Source organism: Erpetoichthys calabaricus, chromosome 5, assembly GCF_900747795.2.
Source record: "Erpetoichthys calabaricus chromosome 5, fErpCal1.3, whole genome shotgun sequence".
In the NCBI taxonomy this organism is placed as follows: Eukaryota; Metazoa; Chordata; class Cladistia; order Polypteriformes; family Polypteridae; genus Erpetoichthys; species Erpetoichthys calabaricus.
In genome coordinates this window covers 209,052,887-209,070,749 of record NC_041398.2, presented here as the reverse complement: position 1 = coordinate 209,070,749, position 17,863 = coordinate 209,052,887, and the positions used below count along the sequence as shown (strand labels likewise).

Here is a 17,863-nt window from a genome sequence, read left to right as displayed (position 1 = left end):
ACGGCCATCGAGCTGCCATCCATTACAGTATATTGTGAAAAAAGAGGTTCCAGTTATGACCATTACGCGTTGAATTTTGAAATGAAACCTGCCTAACTTTTGTAAGTAAGCTGTAAGGAATCAGCCTACCAAATTTCAGCCTTCCACCTACACGGGAAGTTGCAGAATTAGTGATCAGTCAGTCAGTCAGTCAGGGCTTTGCCTTTTATTAATTAGTATAGATGACTGGGACAGGTTCAAGGTGTGGACTGATGACGGTACAGGAGATAATTATACTACACAGGAGCACTATAAGAGTGAAATGCTTAAGCCCTTCACCTATGGTTCTGCATGTGAGTTGATGGCTGCCGCTGAATTGTTTGGTTGTCGCTTTCAAGTGTACCGAAATGGCCAAATATTTTTCACCTTTGGACAACCGCCAATGCCTCTTAAACATCTTAGATTCACAGGTGACGATTTGAGTAGTGAAGTTTATAAATGTTTAAACTCTCTCAAAAGCTGGATGCGAAGTTATCAATGAAACCCATTTCAATTCAAACGCCTCCAATTTCCAGTAAGGCTCTACTTCGCAATGACAATTAATAAGTCTCGGGGACAGACCCTACAAAAGGTTGGCATTGATTTGAGGTAAGATTGCTTTTCACATGGCCAACTATATGCTGCATGCTCGAGAGTAAGTTCAGCACACAGCTTGGTCATATTACAATTGGAGGGCCGAACTGACAACGTGGTATACAAAGAGATCCTTAACAAATAATTATTGGTATATTTTCCCTCAGTTTAAAAAGGTTTACTTTTCTTCTTAATAAAAAGTTTAAAGCAGTACTTCGCCGCTGCGAAGCGCGGGTATTTTGCTAGTACCTCATAAACAGTGGTAAGTCAGTGAGATTAGAGGCATTCTGATAAAGGCTATATAGTAATAATACAAAAGGGTAAAGTAGAGCAATATATTACTCTACCAAGACAAAACACAACATATCCAGACTTGTTTCAACATGCTTGCTACTTTTTTTCATACTCGTTTAGATAAATTATTGAACACCCCTCGTAACTGAAACGTCCATTGAGCCAATCCATAACAAGATGGAGACTGCTTGGAAGGGATTTGTTAAAATGGATTTTTTTGCACCCCCTCCACCCACAGGAGCAGGCTACACAGCACATTTGTCTCTCACCCATTCTCTCCCTCGCTCCTTCTCTGAGGTCTGGTTCGCCAACATTAAAAATTTTTTGTTTTGGTGAACTTGTTTGATGTCCTACCATTTTTAAAAGAGTTTTGGAAACTGTCAAAGACTGAAGAATATATAATAAAGAACAAAGATAAATTTTAACAATTATTCATAATAAAATACACACCTTACATTTTAGTTTTGTGTCATTAATATTAATCATCAGCAGGAAGCTTTTGTTTGTGATATAGTTGCCAGTGTTTGGTAACCTTCATTCTTCCTTTAAAATAAATGTAGTACTGCACCCTACACTGACAATAAGACTCAATAATAAATAAAGGTACTCAACCTTCACAAATGATTTTACGTTATCTTTTTTTTTTTTTTTGACCTGAAGTTGTGTACTTTGTTATTTTTACACATTTTGATATTAATTAAATAATTAAATAAAATTATGGAAATTTTAAACTTTCTAATTTTTATTCCTTAACAACCCATGTTACCATGTTCTTACATTTAAAAAATAATTAGAAAGCATTTGGTATACATAAGAGAAATTACTCGACCAACCAACCAACAACATATGCAACTATCAAATCTCCAAATACAATATAAGGGGGGAGAGTTAAGAAAAATCTCACTTTTACTTGTGCCTAGTAAGAGTTCAGTACCTAACAATGTAAGACTAAAAGAAACAGTGGAACTTCAAAACATCTCAATTCCTAGAAGTGGTACACCAAATAAAAGGAAACCCCTAGGGTGGAGATATTGCTTGACATTCTATTATTTTTGTGTCAATTTTTTGATGTAATTAAGCATTTGCTTTGATTAATAGGCCTTCTATTATATAGAGTCACGCAGTGTAACTACTGTTAGCAGTAACTGAGATTAAAGCTGTGGTTTGCAGTATTGGCTTTGCATTAGCGGGGGCCCTGTCCAGATGGTACAACATTCTGGGGGGCCTTAACTTAAAGTTAAGGAACCCCTGATATAAGCTTTTCCATTTATGATGTCAAGAAAGACTAAATTTATTATGGTTGATTTTGATTTAAAACTCTTCCAGATAGTTCAAAGGGCAAAATTGTTTATACTTTTAAACTTAGTGGGGGCAAATTTAAATATCACAGAAGTACATCATCTTTAGTTTATCACTTAAGAGGCCATTAGGCCACAAAATCTGTGTCTGATTATAATCCATGAATACACAACCTGATGTATACCCATGAAAAAAACAAAAGTTAAAGCATTAACTACTGCTATTTGTTACAAAATGGATTGTATCAGAGTGCAGGCCTCTAAATATGGTAGAAGTTAAATGAGAGAGATTATTCAGTGAGATCTGACAGTTCTTGCATATTACCTTCACATAGGAGGTTGGTGTCATGTATTGAGGATTTATATGAAAGACACATGGCTTCAGATTTTATGCAGCTAAGAAGTTGTATAGCAGTAGCATTCACAGGGGACTGCAGGACATTGCTGAACTACCTTCATCAAACGTGATTAATTGAGTTCCATCCATCCATCCATTTTCCAACCCGCTGAATCCGAACACAGGGTCACGGGGGTCTGCTGGAGCCAATCCCAGCCAACACAGGGCACAAGGCAGGAACCAATCCCAGGCAGGGTGCCAACCCACCGCAGGACACACACAAACACACCCACACACCAAGCACACACTAGGGCCAATTTAGAATTGCCAGTCCACCTAACCGGCATGTCTTTGGACTGTGGGAGGAAACCGGAGTGCCTGGAGGAAACCCACGCAGACACGGGGAGAACATGCAAACTCCACGCAGGGAGGACCCAGGAAGCGAACCCGGGTCTCCTAACTGCAAGGCAGCAGCGCTACCACTGCGCCACTGTGCCGCCCTTAATTGAGTTACATTTTGCAATTAAAAATTTTAATTGTGCACTACTTCATATACATAGATATATATGAATAGAATATTTGGACAGAGACAACTTTTTTTTCTAATTTTGGTTCTGTACATTACCACAATGAATTTTAAATGAAACAACTCGGATGTAGTTGAAGTGCAGACTTTCAGCTTTAATTCAGTGGGGTGAACAAAACGATTGCATAAAAATGTGAGGCAACTTAAAGCATTTTTTAACACAATCCCTTCATTTCAGGGGCTCAAAAGTAATTGGACAGTTGACTCAAAGGCTATTTCATGGACTGGTGTGGGCAAGTCCGTCGTTATGTCATTATCAATTAAGCAGATAAAAGGCCTGGAGTTGATTTGAGGTGTGGTGCTTGCATGTGGAAGATTTTGCTGTGAACAGACAACATGCGGTCAAAGGAACTCTCCATGCAGGTGAAAGAAGTCATCCTTAAGCTGCGAAAACAGAAAAAACCCATCCGAGGAATTGCTACAATATTACGAGAGGCAAAATCTACAGTTTGGTACATCCTGAGAAAGAAAGCAAGCACTGGTGAACTCGGCAACGCAAAATGACCTGGGGCCTCATGCATAACGCCGTGCATAGAACTCACACTATAACATGGCGTAAGCACAAAAGCAGGAATGTGCGTACGCACAGAAAAATCCAGATGCAGGAATCTTTACGTACGCAAACTTCCACGTTCTTCCGCTACATAAATCCCGATCAGCGTGAAAAGTAGCGCACATGCACGCGCCTTCTATCCCGCCCCAACTCCTCCCAGAATTACGCCTATTTGAATATGCAAATCAATATAAATAGCCCTTAAGCTCAGCCTTCTGTGAAAAGACAATGGGAAAAGCACGGGGGAAAATATAAGAATTTTAGCGAATACCAAATGGAGGTAAAGGAAAAACGTACTATTTGTTGGTTTAAACAGTGGTATAATCAACAAAATGAAGTTGATCAAGTGACAGAGTGTTGGAGAAACTCAAAAGCTCAAGTTCACAAAGTCGCACAGTGCCCGAAATAAAAAAGAAATCACATATCAAAGTCGCCGTGAAAAGGCAAGTCGTAGCCCACTGTCTGAGTGTCATATGAAAGCTTATTAGGGTACAGACAAAAAAAAATAGGCACACAGTGAGGAAAAAAACACGAAATGTCAACTTTAATCTCGAAATTTCCACTTTAATCACGTAGCTTATTTTGCCATTAAAGTAGAACATCATAAACTTCATCTTAAAATCATTTAATTTACTAGTTTCTCAAATCCCATTGCAACTAAAGTAGCACATTAAATGCTTTGTTCTGTATTTGAGCTTCTATGTGTGTGAATCACTACCTGCTTCTTAAACGGGCATTCTTTTTCTCCGACAGGACACAGAATCCATTACATTCGTGATATTACAGCTCTCTGAATAATTAAAATACTGAGATGTATACGTGATATCTTTTTCATGATGACAGGAGTTAAAGCATGTTATTAAACTTGGGAACATGGTGGCACAGTGCTTGTTCATGTCTCACGCAAGAGGCTTGCTGCGCCGTGTGCGACCTTCGATGAAATAATTTATTGTAGCAGTACTGTCTCTTTCAAACGTACTAACCTCCAATTCCTGTCCTTGCTTTTCTTTCTCCAAATACCCAATCGCCACACAATCAGCTTTGTAATAGACGTGAAGCCATCTGTAAGCTTAGAATGCCAATTCTTCAAAACTTTTAAGGAACATTGAAATATCTTCGTAGTACATGTTTAATTATTCTGTCCGTCTATCCTTCCAGTGTCGCGTCAGCACGAGCAAGAATACAACGCAATGCAGGAACGATCCATGTAGCTAGCGCTGCGGCACCGTGTCCTCACATATTTAATTATTAACAATACAGATTATTTAAATGAAGTTAAAAAGTTTTATCTGTATAATATAATCAACATATTTTGCTGCATTTCATCTTAAAAATGATATTGTCATCATATGTAAATACATGCTTTATAAAGTAGCGCAGGTTGTGCAATATTATAACTGTATCCCAAGTTTACAGTGAGGTGATTGTACTTATAAGTCCAAACAGTTCTACAAGGAGCACTTGATGGACTGATTTAGTGTGTTTATAGTTCTTGGGATGAAACTTTTTCTAAACCGCGAAGTTCGTACAGGAAAGTCTCTAAAACGTTTTGCCGTGGCTCAGGCAGCGTCTGCTTCATGCTGTATACTGATAATTCTCTTTCCGATCAGCTGCTGCTGTGATTCCCCACTCAGATACAGTGATATAAATACTCCGAGTGGTGCAGTGAAAGTAATATGGAAAAAGATGATCTGCTGTGGCAACCCTTAATGGGAGCAGCTGAAAGAAGAAGATGCATTGAGAGTAACAACGCTAGAGCAGTTATGGTATTTGGAATACTGTGGCTATTCCCTGGACCATTTATATTGCTGCAGGTTAATTACAATCAGATGCATTACACTAATAAACAATATGCAGTTAGTTTTAGTGTATTTATAAAGCCGCGTCAGGAATGTGGGTCTAAGAAAGAAAGGGTAACCACACAGGAACAGTAGCACTTCTTTGACGCTGGGTGCCGCCAGTCTGCAAAACCGAGCGGAGAATTTGCGTACGCCAGGGCATGAGCTACTGTGGAAAAGTGCGTGGCTTTACGCCAAGTTTAGGTTTTATACATCGCGATTTGAGTGTGGAAACGTTCGTACGCAACATTTCTGTACGTACGCACCGTTTATACATGAGGCCCCTGGACGTCCACGGAAGACAACAGTGGTGGATGATCGCAGAATCATTTCCAAGGTGAAGAGAAACCCCTTCACAACAGCCAACCAAGTGAACAACACTCTCCAGGGGGTAGGCGTATCGATATCCAAGTCTACCATAAAGAGAAGACTGTGTGAAAATAAATACAGAGGGTGCACTGCAAGGTGCAAGCCACTCATAAGCCTCAAGAATAGAAAGGCTAGATTGGACTTTGCTAAAGAACATCTAAAAAAGCCAACACAGTTCTGGAAAAACATTCTTTGGAAAGATGAAACCAAGATCAACCTCTACCAGAATGATGGCAAGAAAAAAGTATGGAGAAGGCGTGGAACAGCTGATTATCCAAAGTATACCACATCATCTGTAAAACACGGTGGAGGCAGTGTGATGGCTTGGGTGTGCATGGCTGCCAGTGGCGCTGGGACACTAGTGTTTGTTGATGATGTGACACAGGACAGAAGCAGCCGAATGAATTCTGAGGTGTTCAGAGACATACTGTCTGCTCAAATCCAGCTAAATGAAGTCAAATTGATTGGGCGGCATTTCATGATACAGATGGACAATGACCCAAAACATATAGCCAAAGCAACCCAGGAGTTTATTAAAGCAAAGAAGTGGAAAATTCTTGAATGGCCAAGTCAGTCACCTGACCTTAACCCAATTGAGCATGCATTTCACTTGTTGAAGACTAAACTTCAGACAGAAAGGCCCACAAACAAACAGCAACTGAAAGCCGCTGCAGTAAAGGCCTGGTACAGCATTAAAAAGGAGGAAACCCAGCATCTGGTGATGTCCATGAGTTCAAGACTTCAGGCTGTCATTGCCAGCAAAGGGTTTTCAACCAAGTATTAGAAATAAACATTTTATTTGCAGTTATTTAATTTGTCCAATTACTTTTGAGCCCCTGAAATGAAGGGATTCTGTTAAAAAAAATGCTTTAGTTGCCTCACATTTTTATGCAATCGTATTGTTCACCCCACTGAATTAAAGTTGAAAGTCTGCACTTCAACTGCATCTGAGTTGTTTCATTTAAACTTCATTGTGGTAATGTACAGAACCAAAATTAGAAAAAAGTTGTCTCTGTCCAAATATTTATGGACCTAACTGTATGTATTTTAGCGAAGGACATCGCTGTCTCTGACTGCAGTAAAGTTTTTAAAGGAATTATAGTGAATATAGTGAAACCTCTCTTCTTTCTCACTTCTACCTTTTAGCTTTCCATTATCAGTTAGCTATTATTAAAAATGGATGTTGTTTTGTTTTTTCATTTCCATGATTATCATTTCCCCTACTATCAAGCAGTAGTCTAAGATTAGATACATTTTTCTATTTATATGCCAAAAGTCCCTCCATCAATCTCTGTTGCAATGGAGGTCCTTCTCATACTTAGAATGAGATATTTGCTTATGCCTCCTCCCATTTGATTTGAAGTTGAATTGACCTTCCCAACAACCTGAATTTCCCCCTGGGATTAATAAAGTATCTATCTCTCTATCTATCCTGACATCCTAGGTGTCCAGTATACTTTGAATGGTTTCCTTTATAGTTTCTATTCTCTTCTCTGCTGCAAAACAGATAATTGCAGCTTCCAAACATATATATGGTGTTAAAAGATACCTGGGCACCATTCCAGGTTGTCACTCTTAAACTCCAGTTTTTCACAATGAGGTCATTTAAATTGATGACTTGTACCTTACCTTTTGTCTTTAGGATTATCAGGGTAATGGAAGGGAGAATGAAAAGCTGTTATAGCTTAATTTCCTAAAGATATTTCAAATATAACTAATTGGAGAATATTATATAATCTTGTATATAAACGTCTACGCATGGAAGTGTGTGTGTCTGTCCGGCCCGGAAGTGAGAGCTGGAGTTGGGGTAAGGGCGAGGCCTGCACATTGGTGAAATGAAACCTCAGAAGAAAGTCACTCACTTACCTGCTAATACAGAAGCGAGGTGAGCACATTGACAAAACGAAACCTCCTAGGAGAGAGATGCCCAGAGTAGGTCCTTTCAATTACTTGACAATTTCAATTTTTTTTGACGATTTCAGTAGTTTCTGAGATCCCGGACTTTTTACAGCACAGGCTTACACAGCTAGTTTTATATCATTTTAAAACCCTATAAGCAGCATATGTTTCCTTAAGAGGCATTAGCTCTCTGGAAATGTGTTCTTTTCAATTGCGGCGTTTTAATTAACCTGTATTTAAATAATTATTTATAAAAAGGTATTATCCCCTTCCAGCATGCAATAAGACGGTTACAAGATTTACACGAGAAGTATAAGGATAATTTAGCTCTTTATTGACAGGTTCAAGCGGTATTACAAACGGGAAGATAATGACAGACATATCCAGCATGTGTGTATCTTGACTTACGCAGTCTGCCATCTTTCATCACAACGCTGAAAGGATTTTAACCGGACAGAAGACATAATCTTCTGCCCGGCCTCGGACGGAAGACATAATCTTCCGCCCGGCAGCTTCAAAGTGTTGGCCGTAGGTCCATCCTTATATCCTGGTTGCTCCATGTGCAGGCTCTTGGCTCCGGATCCAAACAAGGACAGGAAAGGACTCAAAGCCCACCTTCAAAAATACAGGAATAGCACAATGCCTAAATACAATTCTCATTCTCCCAACAAGGTAAGAGAATGGTGTGCTGACAGAAGACAGAAATATACTAGTCTGTCTTTAAGCTTACTATTCAATTCTCCAGTTGTCTTTTTGGCTCTCTAGTCCTGTGCTTGGCTCGGCAATTCTAAATGCTGATGCTGTGCCCCTGTGTACCATACTTGGTCTGCCTGTATGAATGAGTCCATAACAGTGGGCACAGAGAACAGTGACATTAAACTTAATAAAACATATTATAACACATATTTTCTTCAAAAATTAAAAAAGTGTATTTATTAAAATATGTTTTCTTTCATTTCATTTTAGTATCACAGTATTTTGGAACTTCTTGGTTCAGTTGATAGGATGACCCTCAACTTACCTTACCGAAAATACAGACCAGATGTACCTGTACACTATAATGCAGTATTATGGTAAACCAACTTTTTGTACTATTATTGATTAATTTTATGAGTTTTTTCCTTCTTTTTTTAGTCCAATTTAGTGTTCACGACTGCAAAGATCTTTACATTGTTCTGCTTCTTAAACAATATAGGTGAACATTTTTTAGAATGACTGACTGTTTATGGACTGTAATAATAAGAGTTCATGGTTTAGGAGAGCTTAGAAAATTAATGGATTGATGGTTGAATGGTATAAACCAATTAATTAGATTTCTTTCCTTTGTAACTTGTTAGTTTTAAGTACAGTATATTTACTTGACCTGTTTCTCAATTATTAAATAGCCAGGGTATGTATGCCACAGATTAATGTGTAACCGTTTAGATAAAAAGTACTTTGGTTTTCACCATGTCTTAGAATATTTTTTAACACAATAAGCACCCTCTGCTTATATTTAGTTAAGTCGGGAGACGTGTATCTTTTGGTATTTCTGGCTTTATTTTGGAACCTGAGAGGTACTGCTTTGCCAAAAAACTTAATTCCTTATGAAACAGTATGTGTTTATGTTTTCTACTATTTAAATAGAAAAAATAATTATTTCTATGGCATTGCATAATATGTGAAAATTTTAGTAGTTCTTTCTTACCTTGGACTTATTTGTGTTAGAGAGTAATTTTCAATGTTCTGTAGTAAATAAGCTTTTTGAAATAATTGAAACATGCACAAATCCTTTGCCAATACTGGTTGATGTTAACAAAAAATAGAGCACTTAATTTGATAAGAGTGAAAGCAAAATTTTGAAATACCCCTGGATAGGTCGGCAGTTCATTGCAGAACACTTGGACATATGTTCAGGCTTCGTCACACTAGACAAATTTGAAGCTTCCAATCACAACTAGCCTACTGATTTAGTACAATGTGATTTTAAGCAGCACTTCAACAGAGGGAGAATTTTGTAAGAGATGTAACTTCACTACAAATATATTTTGGAAGTAAAGTACAGTTAAGAAAGAAAATCATCCTGGAAAGTGTTGCGTTTTCATCAAATTCACCACAAGGTTTGACTTTTCTCCTCAACAGCACCAAGAATTGATATATTTAGTAAGCCATCTACCAAAAAACAAAACATGTATACTGCTTTGCTGATGTGCTGCATATGCTGTGTGCATCTTTAGGAGCATCATAAAATGAGAAGACCTAAGAAACATTACAAACAGGAAAGTAGTATGCATTTTTTTTTGCATTGTTATAAATAAATGTAATGAATAAATCAAACCATTTAAACAGTTTTGGTAATGAATGGATAAATCACAATATTTGGAAATTTAACAAAAATCCAAAATACCCTTCTGGAAAGTAGGTTAAGTATTTGATGAGAAAACTGCTTTCACACTTTGCAATAAGTACAGGTCATGACATGACACATTATTGGCTTTTGTTCATACAATATTCATTAAATGGGATAACTCCCCCCCCCCCCCCCCATGCTGTTTTAAACAACACTATTCATTAGCACACAATGGATAACCTTAATTGAATCATTGGCAATATTATAAAGAAGATTGTAATCACAAATTTTGGACACTAAGGACACTGGTGCTATTAGTATACATCTATGCACTTTTGTTTTAAATGCCAGCTTTGGTTGTTCTTTAACAACGATGTATTAATTACAAAGACAAATAACCATTGTATGCAAAATTACCTTTGTTTTAGTGACTGTAAAATAGACATTTTTATGAACTTGTTCACAAAAACAGTATTAATTTTAGCTATCTAGGGCAATTGGTGTAGCATCTCATATAATTTACATCCCCTAATGTTCAACCATGCTAAATAATTGATTATACTACTCTATTATTTGCGTAAATAATCGATTAGCAAAATATTTGTTTGTTGCAGCCCTAGTTTTGATATTAGTTGCTGCTGTTCAGTGTTGTTTCCCATTGAAATCTGCTTTATATATAATTTTGTGTTTTTCTCTACAAATACCAAGTATTAAGTTTCAGAAACAGAATTATTCTGTGGCCGATTTTTATTTCAGAGTGCTATTGCTTTACTTTCCACAGCACAGGTGTTTGCTTCATTACTTCCTAATGTTTTGGAAATTATTTTTTGTGAAGTTTGCATTTTTTTTGTTTGTGATTTCCTTTTTTGGTGTTTGTTTATTTTCACAAGTAACAAACATGCATTTAGTGTAGGTGTAAATGATAATTTGCTGTCTGACATGAAAGATTGACTTACGTAGCAGGTTTATACATTGTTTTCTGTGGGTTTTAAGTTGAGCAGGTGTAAAGGTTGATGAATATTTGACTGTTCTTTACTTGAATCATGTTAAATTGCATTTGAATAATAATTTTTGAATTTTTACATTTTTTAGGTGGAAATATATTATTACTGGCATTCTGGAAGTTAATGTTAAACCTAGACTTAGGATGTGGTCATGGAAGTACATACATCTGCATCGACAACATGTGAAGGAGTACAAAGAAAAGTATAAAAGAAAGATAACAAACAAGGAGCCAAGTGAGCAGCTGTTGAAGTCCCTAATGGTTTGTACAATATTGTATTTAAGCAAAAAAATGCAGTTTAAGCATTTATTCATGCACCGGTAATCTTTGTAATCCACAGACACTTCATGTTTATTATCATATGTACATACTAAAAAGTGTGCATAGTAAAATTTTATTTTTTTCTTGCACACCTTCTCAGAACAATTAATACTACAAGACTACATGAATATCACAGAAAGTATACATAGCATGCAAAATACAGTTCCTATAAAAAGTGTTCACCTCCTTGGAAGTTTTTTACATTTTATTGTTATACAACATTGAATCAAATAATATTTAATTTGTTTTTTTAACTCTGATCAACAGTAAATGACTGTTTAATGTCAAAGTGAAAACAGATATCTGAAAAGTGGTCTAAATTCATTAACTTCACCTTCACTGCCTTGTTTAAGTAATATATACGAGAAAGCAGTCTTTGTCTTTGTCAAAGTTGTGGCCTTTGAGCCATGGTTAGTGCTCTGGTGGCACTGTTGCCTTAAAACAAGTAGACTAAGGTTCAGGTCTCAAGTTTTCTGTGCGTGGAATTTGCATGTTCTCCACGTGTCTGCATGGGTTTCCTCTGGCTGCTTAGTTTCCTCCCATAGTCCAAAGACATGCAGCTTGGGTGGATTGGTGTTGTTAAACTGGCTCCTATGATATGTATAAATATATAGTTTGTGTGTGTGTGTGTGTATTCATCTTGTAATGGATTGGTGCACTGTCCTAGAATTGTTCCTGTCTTTCACCCGATCCATCCTGGGATGGGCTTCAGATTCCCCATATCCCTGTTCTGAATAAACAAGTTTAAATAATGAATGGATTGATGTTATTTAGTGTATCTGGTTAATTCCATAAATATCTCAGTGAGCACAACTAAGCAGAAGTACATGCTCTCAGTATAATTTGTATTCCTGATTTATTCAAGGGTTTAATATATCTTGCACATAAGTTGTATTATGATTAGTCATTATACCTGTTTATTCCAGTAAGGCTGTTAAATTTGTTTTTTTTAGGTTATGCTTACAAAGGTATGGGATGGTTTTGCAATTGTTAACATATGATATTTAATTTTAAGGAATCTGAAAGAACATTGGATATCTTTAACATCACTCTTGCTCGGCAGCAAGCAGAAATGGAGGTATGTTTTACATTCTTGAATTTCCTCTTCATTAAGTGATTATGAAATTAAATTTCTTACGTTTGTGTTATTAAATTTTGATCATTTATCTTCAGTTAAGTTTAATGTTTTGTTTCTTTGTTAAAAATAATTATTTTGCTATATTTAATAACATCTTAATGGATCTCAATTCAAATATTTTTTTTAATGTTTTTGTACTTAAGATTTATGCCTTGTGACACCAGTAGGGACCTGCCAGCCACCCAACCCAACACAGTTAGACGCAGGAGGCACACTTATAAAAGCACATGGGTTTTATTTTGTTTCTTCACTTGTGGGCAACATCTTCCCCATTTCCACAAGTACACAACACAGGGCATTTAAACGCCGTAAATGTAAAGTTGCAAGGAAACAAGAAAATTGTCACTGTTCTTGTTAGTAATGATTTGGCTTTTCAGGAAAAGCTATTTGTCTATCAAGAACAACATCAAGAAGTTGATTTTACTCAATTTTCATCCCTGAGTGCCCGAGTAAGTCAGCTGCTCAAGCACTGCTTTCCACCCAGTGGAGATCGCATATTTTCTTGCTGAATGTTCAAGGGAATTTAATGGCCATTTTAACTATCTAAGACCACTTATCCAATGATTCGTGCAGTTGAAAATCGCTTTAGTACTGAAGTAAAATCTGCTTTGGAGCTCAAATAGATGTTTGGTGTTTCAGAAACCAGATTTGAAAATGAGCTTATTGATTTGTGGAATAACTGCATTTTGCAACAGAAGTATAAAGAGCAATCACTGTTTTAACATTCAGGATGCATTATGTATCAGGCGGAGAGTATCCTGTTGTTCTAGCTTAAGTATGAAATGGTATTAAGCTTTATAAATGAAATCTTCTTAAAATAGTTGTTTGTAAAAAGTCGCAGAGCTTGCTCAAAAAACCTTCAAGTGGAACTACCTAATCCTTGCTTCTCACTATGGATCTTGAATGTGCACCATTATATGTAAATTAACTAGTCAAATGTCCACTTTGAAGAATAAATGGACAAGGACATTATTAAAACAAATTCCAGAGTAAAATTATGTGTCAAATTTTCATCCGGTCGTGGGCTTTCTAAAACATTTTGTTTATTAGACGAAGATAAAATGGTGAGAATCTGTTTCATGTTTTTGAAAGTAATTTTCATTTTTTAGAGAGGGTGAGTTATGGAAAAAAATTCAAAGTCACTGTCTTTCTGTATAAACAAATTAAGAGGATTTGCTTCATCCTTACTTTACCAGTGACAAATGATATTACTAACATCAAATGATGATGTGCACCGATGCTTCCCATCCAACCTGATGGAGCTTGAGAGGTGCTGCAAAGAAGAATGGGCAAAACTGGCCAAGGATAGGTGTGCCAAGCTTGTGGCATCATATTCAATAAGACCTGAGGCTGTAATTGCTGCCAAAGGTGCATCGACAAAGTATTGAGCAAAGGCTGTGAATACTTATGTACATGGGATTTCTCAGTTTTTTTATTTTTAATAAATTTGCAAAAATCTCAAGTAAACTTTTTTCACGTTGTCATTATGGGATGTTGTGTGTAGAATTCTGAGGAAAAAAATGAATTTAATCCATTTTGGAATAAGGCTGTAACATAACAAAATGTGGAAAAACTGATGCGCTGTGAATACTTTCCGGATGCACTGTACCTGAATGATCCTGGCACATACAGTGCACTGTACAGAATTGATAGCTTTTATCATACATGCTGCTTTCTGATTTACCTTTTTAAGGCTTCAAAGGCAGGACTGAAAATTTACAGGCCTGGAGTAAAGATGGATGAAGAGGAGTCTGGAGGATGGTTTGGCTGGATGTGGAACTGGTCGGGTGAAAAGAAAGAAGATAAAGAGATAAAAGCTTCAGGTAATGTTAATTTTCTACTCTCTGATTTAAGTTTTAAACAAGAAATGTTCCGATTCTGAGTGGTTTAGTAATTTGTGTCTGATAAAAATGACTAATCTAAACAGATGAGAAATATGCAAAAAGTGGATTGGTGCACCTGACACAATTTCTGGACGTGCATTATTTCATCATTTATTTTTATTTTATTAAGAAACCTGCTATCAAGGTTTAATTGAAATAAATTTTCATGTAGTAAAATCACTGCTTGACACAATCATTGTGCGTAATATAAGAAGTTAATATGTATATGGTACACTGCACCTTCTGATACATATAATTATTAGGTGCATTATAAAATATGGCTTCTGCACCTGATATAATTCATGTTGCAAATCATTAAAAAAATCTGAGTGATCTACACACAGTATCTGAAACTGTTATCCAACAATCAGTCTACAGTAATCATTCATGGTCAAGTCCATTTCATCCAGTTTCATTTTTTTTCTATTACCTTGAGCTGTTGGTAGAGATGACTAAGAACATTTTTAATCATACAGTATGCTTTCTTGGAGAATGTAGATAACAAAGTTCCTGATACAGTAGACTTCAATGGTGACCAGATATTAACAACACCAAACAGTGTCAAAATATTAATGAAAAAGTCTCGGATTACTTGTGTCCAAAGCTGTCAGATGTACGATTTGAGCGGGGCTGTCCCGAGTTCAACAGACAAACCCTGAGTCCCGCATTGCCTCTGAAAAATCCCAATTGAACAAAAATTGTATATTGAAAAAAAATCTTCAAGTTTTAAATTGAACTAGCCAACCTGTGTTGTAGCATATGCCGCATAATTATGTATTGATGGGTAAACACTTCCTGAACGACACAATTGTCCAAATGGGGCATATTTGAGGATACCACTGTGAGTGAATGAAAAGATGGACCTCTGGAGAGAGCAACATACAATTGTCCGTGACTGAAAGTGGGATCGTCTGTGACGATGGAGGCCACGCTGGTGAAAGTTACTTCGTCGGTAGAGATAAGTTTCAGCACTTGTTCATAAAGGTGTAGCGAGTCTTCGTTGTTGACACTTAATATAGCTTGTGTACTGAGTTGTTCCGGAGTCACAGTTGAGAAACACTTCTTTAATGTCTTTTAAGCACAGGGAAAAAATTTAACATGTGAAACATCCGTAATGTAATAAGCCACCAAGAAAAGTAACATTGCAATAATGCATGCTACGACCCGAACGCTGTAAACAGAAGTGAAAGCAAAATCGAGCCCGGTGCATTCTTTAAATGCCTTGTAGCGCAGTGGTAGTGTTGCTGCTTTGCAGTAAGGAAACTGTGGAAGATTTTGGGTTCGCTTCCCGGTTCCTCCCTGTGTGGATAGCGCTTTGAATACTGAAAACACCGGTATATTAATGTAATAAAGTATTATTATTCTTATGCGTCCAGTGCTCTCTCTCTCTCGCGCGCGCCTGTATGTGTGTGTGTGTGTCGCTCGCTCGCTCGCTGCACGTGTTCCTGCAGGCGTACCAGTAAGTGAATGAAAAGATGGAACTCTGGAGAGAGCAACATACAACTGTCCGTGACTGAAAACTGTTTTTGGCAGATACATGCACATCTTTTTGAAAGCTTGGCCCTGTGCCTTCGCAAAGGCAAATCTAACAGGAAATTGTCTTCGTGTAAAAGTAAAAGGCAAATTATCCGCAACAAACAAACTGTTTTACACGCTGCATACCAACCCGCGGCATAGTATACATTGCATAATCAAGCCGCTTTTGTAATGTTTTTTAAGCAGAGGGAAAAAAATGAACATTTTCAAAATCCGTAATGCTGCTTTCAGTAAGTACAATGCACACGCGTTTAAATTGTCGGCCTCTTTTTGCCAGCCGCCTTTTCTGGTTTGGGCCGCTTGTGCATATTAAATCTTGAAATCTTTCGAGTAACTAATTAACTAACTAACACCCACCCACCCAGCTTGTGTGAAAAAAATGTGCCAGTTCTTTCATCATTTTGTTGCAGCCTATCAAAGACTTGCTGATCATGTTTTCTAGACTCAATATACATTGGCTATTCACTCAGTGCGGGGGCACGCATTCATCTCGGATTATTACATCCTGCTAGACTAATCTGCTACACGGCTGCGTTTGAAAAACCGACTTATCACGGATGAGTTTCACTGGCATTAATGATTAGGAATCTGGTTGGAATAAAACCCTGCATCCACAGGGGTTCACCAGGACCGAGTTTGGGAAACACTGCTGAACACAGGCGAAACTGACTCAGGTGAGGAGTTGGAGCGGGCAAAGTAGTTGCAGCTATTGATTATTCAGTGTTGTTTGCCTTGGTGTCTGATCTGCTCGACAGGATCAGAAATTAAAGGAAAACAATGTGAAGGCAATATCACAGATGATCCTGTGGTATAGCAGGTCCACAGTTCCCCTTCAAAAGGCCATTTTTAAATAAATAATCATCGCACTCACAGCGTAGCGAGGGGCGTGGAAGTGTGGCTGAAACGGTTTCTGGGTGGAGTCGTGCTGCGGGCATTTCTCCCCTGTGCAGTATGCGAGCGAGTGAGGAGAGAGAGAAAGCAGGTACGTTAGAGTGAGCGAGAGCAGGCTCGAAGGCAATGTGTTCCTGTGGTATAGCGGGTCCCTAGCTCCCCTTCAAAAGGCCATTTTTAATCAGGCGATTGACAGTAGTGGAGTCAGGCACAGAGAAGGTCAGCTGCTGAGAGAGCGTCTCGACTGTTGCAGGGCCTGCATCGGTGAAGCAGGTGAGACGCTAATGAAAGAGGCACAGGGCTTATTGGTTTTTAAAGACTGCTTCCTTCATTGTGTTTTAAGCTCAGTTTTAAAGGATTGTTTTAAGGATCCCATGGGATACCCCTCGCAAACTGTTTTACACGCTGCATACAGCCATTCACATCCGCGAGAAACATGCCTCTATGAACAGTCAACGTGGCTCAGAGATGCATGTGGACTCTAGCACAGACAAACATAAATGACGCCATATTTTCCGAGTAAAGTATTGTTAAACAATTTTCAATAAAGACTCTTCTGCATGATGATAAAGTATGTTCAATCAAAATTGTGCTTTTTGACTTTGAAGTCCTGTTTCCCCCTTACTTGAGAGGTCCTGTCTTCAGTTCTAAAACTCATTCTTGTTTGAATATGTTTTGCTGTTGTGCCAAAGGTAATTTACTGAAAATCATTTATTTAACCATATTGAGTTTGCATTGAAGCACATTGCATTAGGAGTTTTGTTATCTTCTGTTTCTATGAGAACAACAGATGAATTTGTTTTCTTAGATATCAATACAAAAAATGCAAAGTGAGGAACAGGTGCAAAAAATAGCATTTTTATGTGGAGTACTCCTTTATGCACCCTATAGCATTATAGCACATTAAGCCTATTAGAGTTTTTTTACACATTTCCCCCCACTCTTTTTTCTTTTTTTATGTAGTTTTATTGTTGAG

General features: G+C 37.5%; 1 protein-coding gene across 2 annotated transcripts in view; it reads left to right on the top strand.

The window, feature by feature from the left end:
• Window positions 1-17,863, top strand: part of vps13a (vacuolar protein sorting 13 homolog A) — a 285,577-nt gene that overhangs the window by 69,482 nt on the left and 198,232 nt on the right. For both annotated transcript variants that reach the window (XM_028802445.2, XM_028802446.2), the window contains exons 12-15: window positions 8,753-8,859; window positions 11,208-11,379; window positions 12,455-12,517; window positions 14,271-14,400. In XM_028802445.2, coding sequence (XP_028658278.1) covers window positions 8,753-8,859; window positions 11,208-11,379; window positions 12,455-12,517; window positions 14,271-14,400 — 472 coding nt within the window. The remainder of the gene's footprint in view (window positions 1-8,752; window positions 8,860-11,207; window positions 11,380-12,454; window positions 12,518-14,270; window positions 14,401-17,863) is intronic.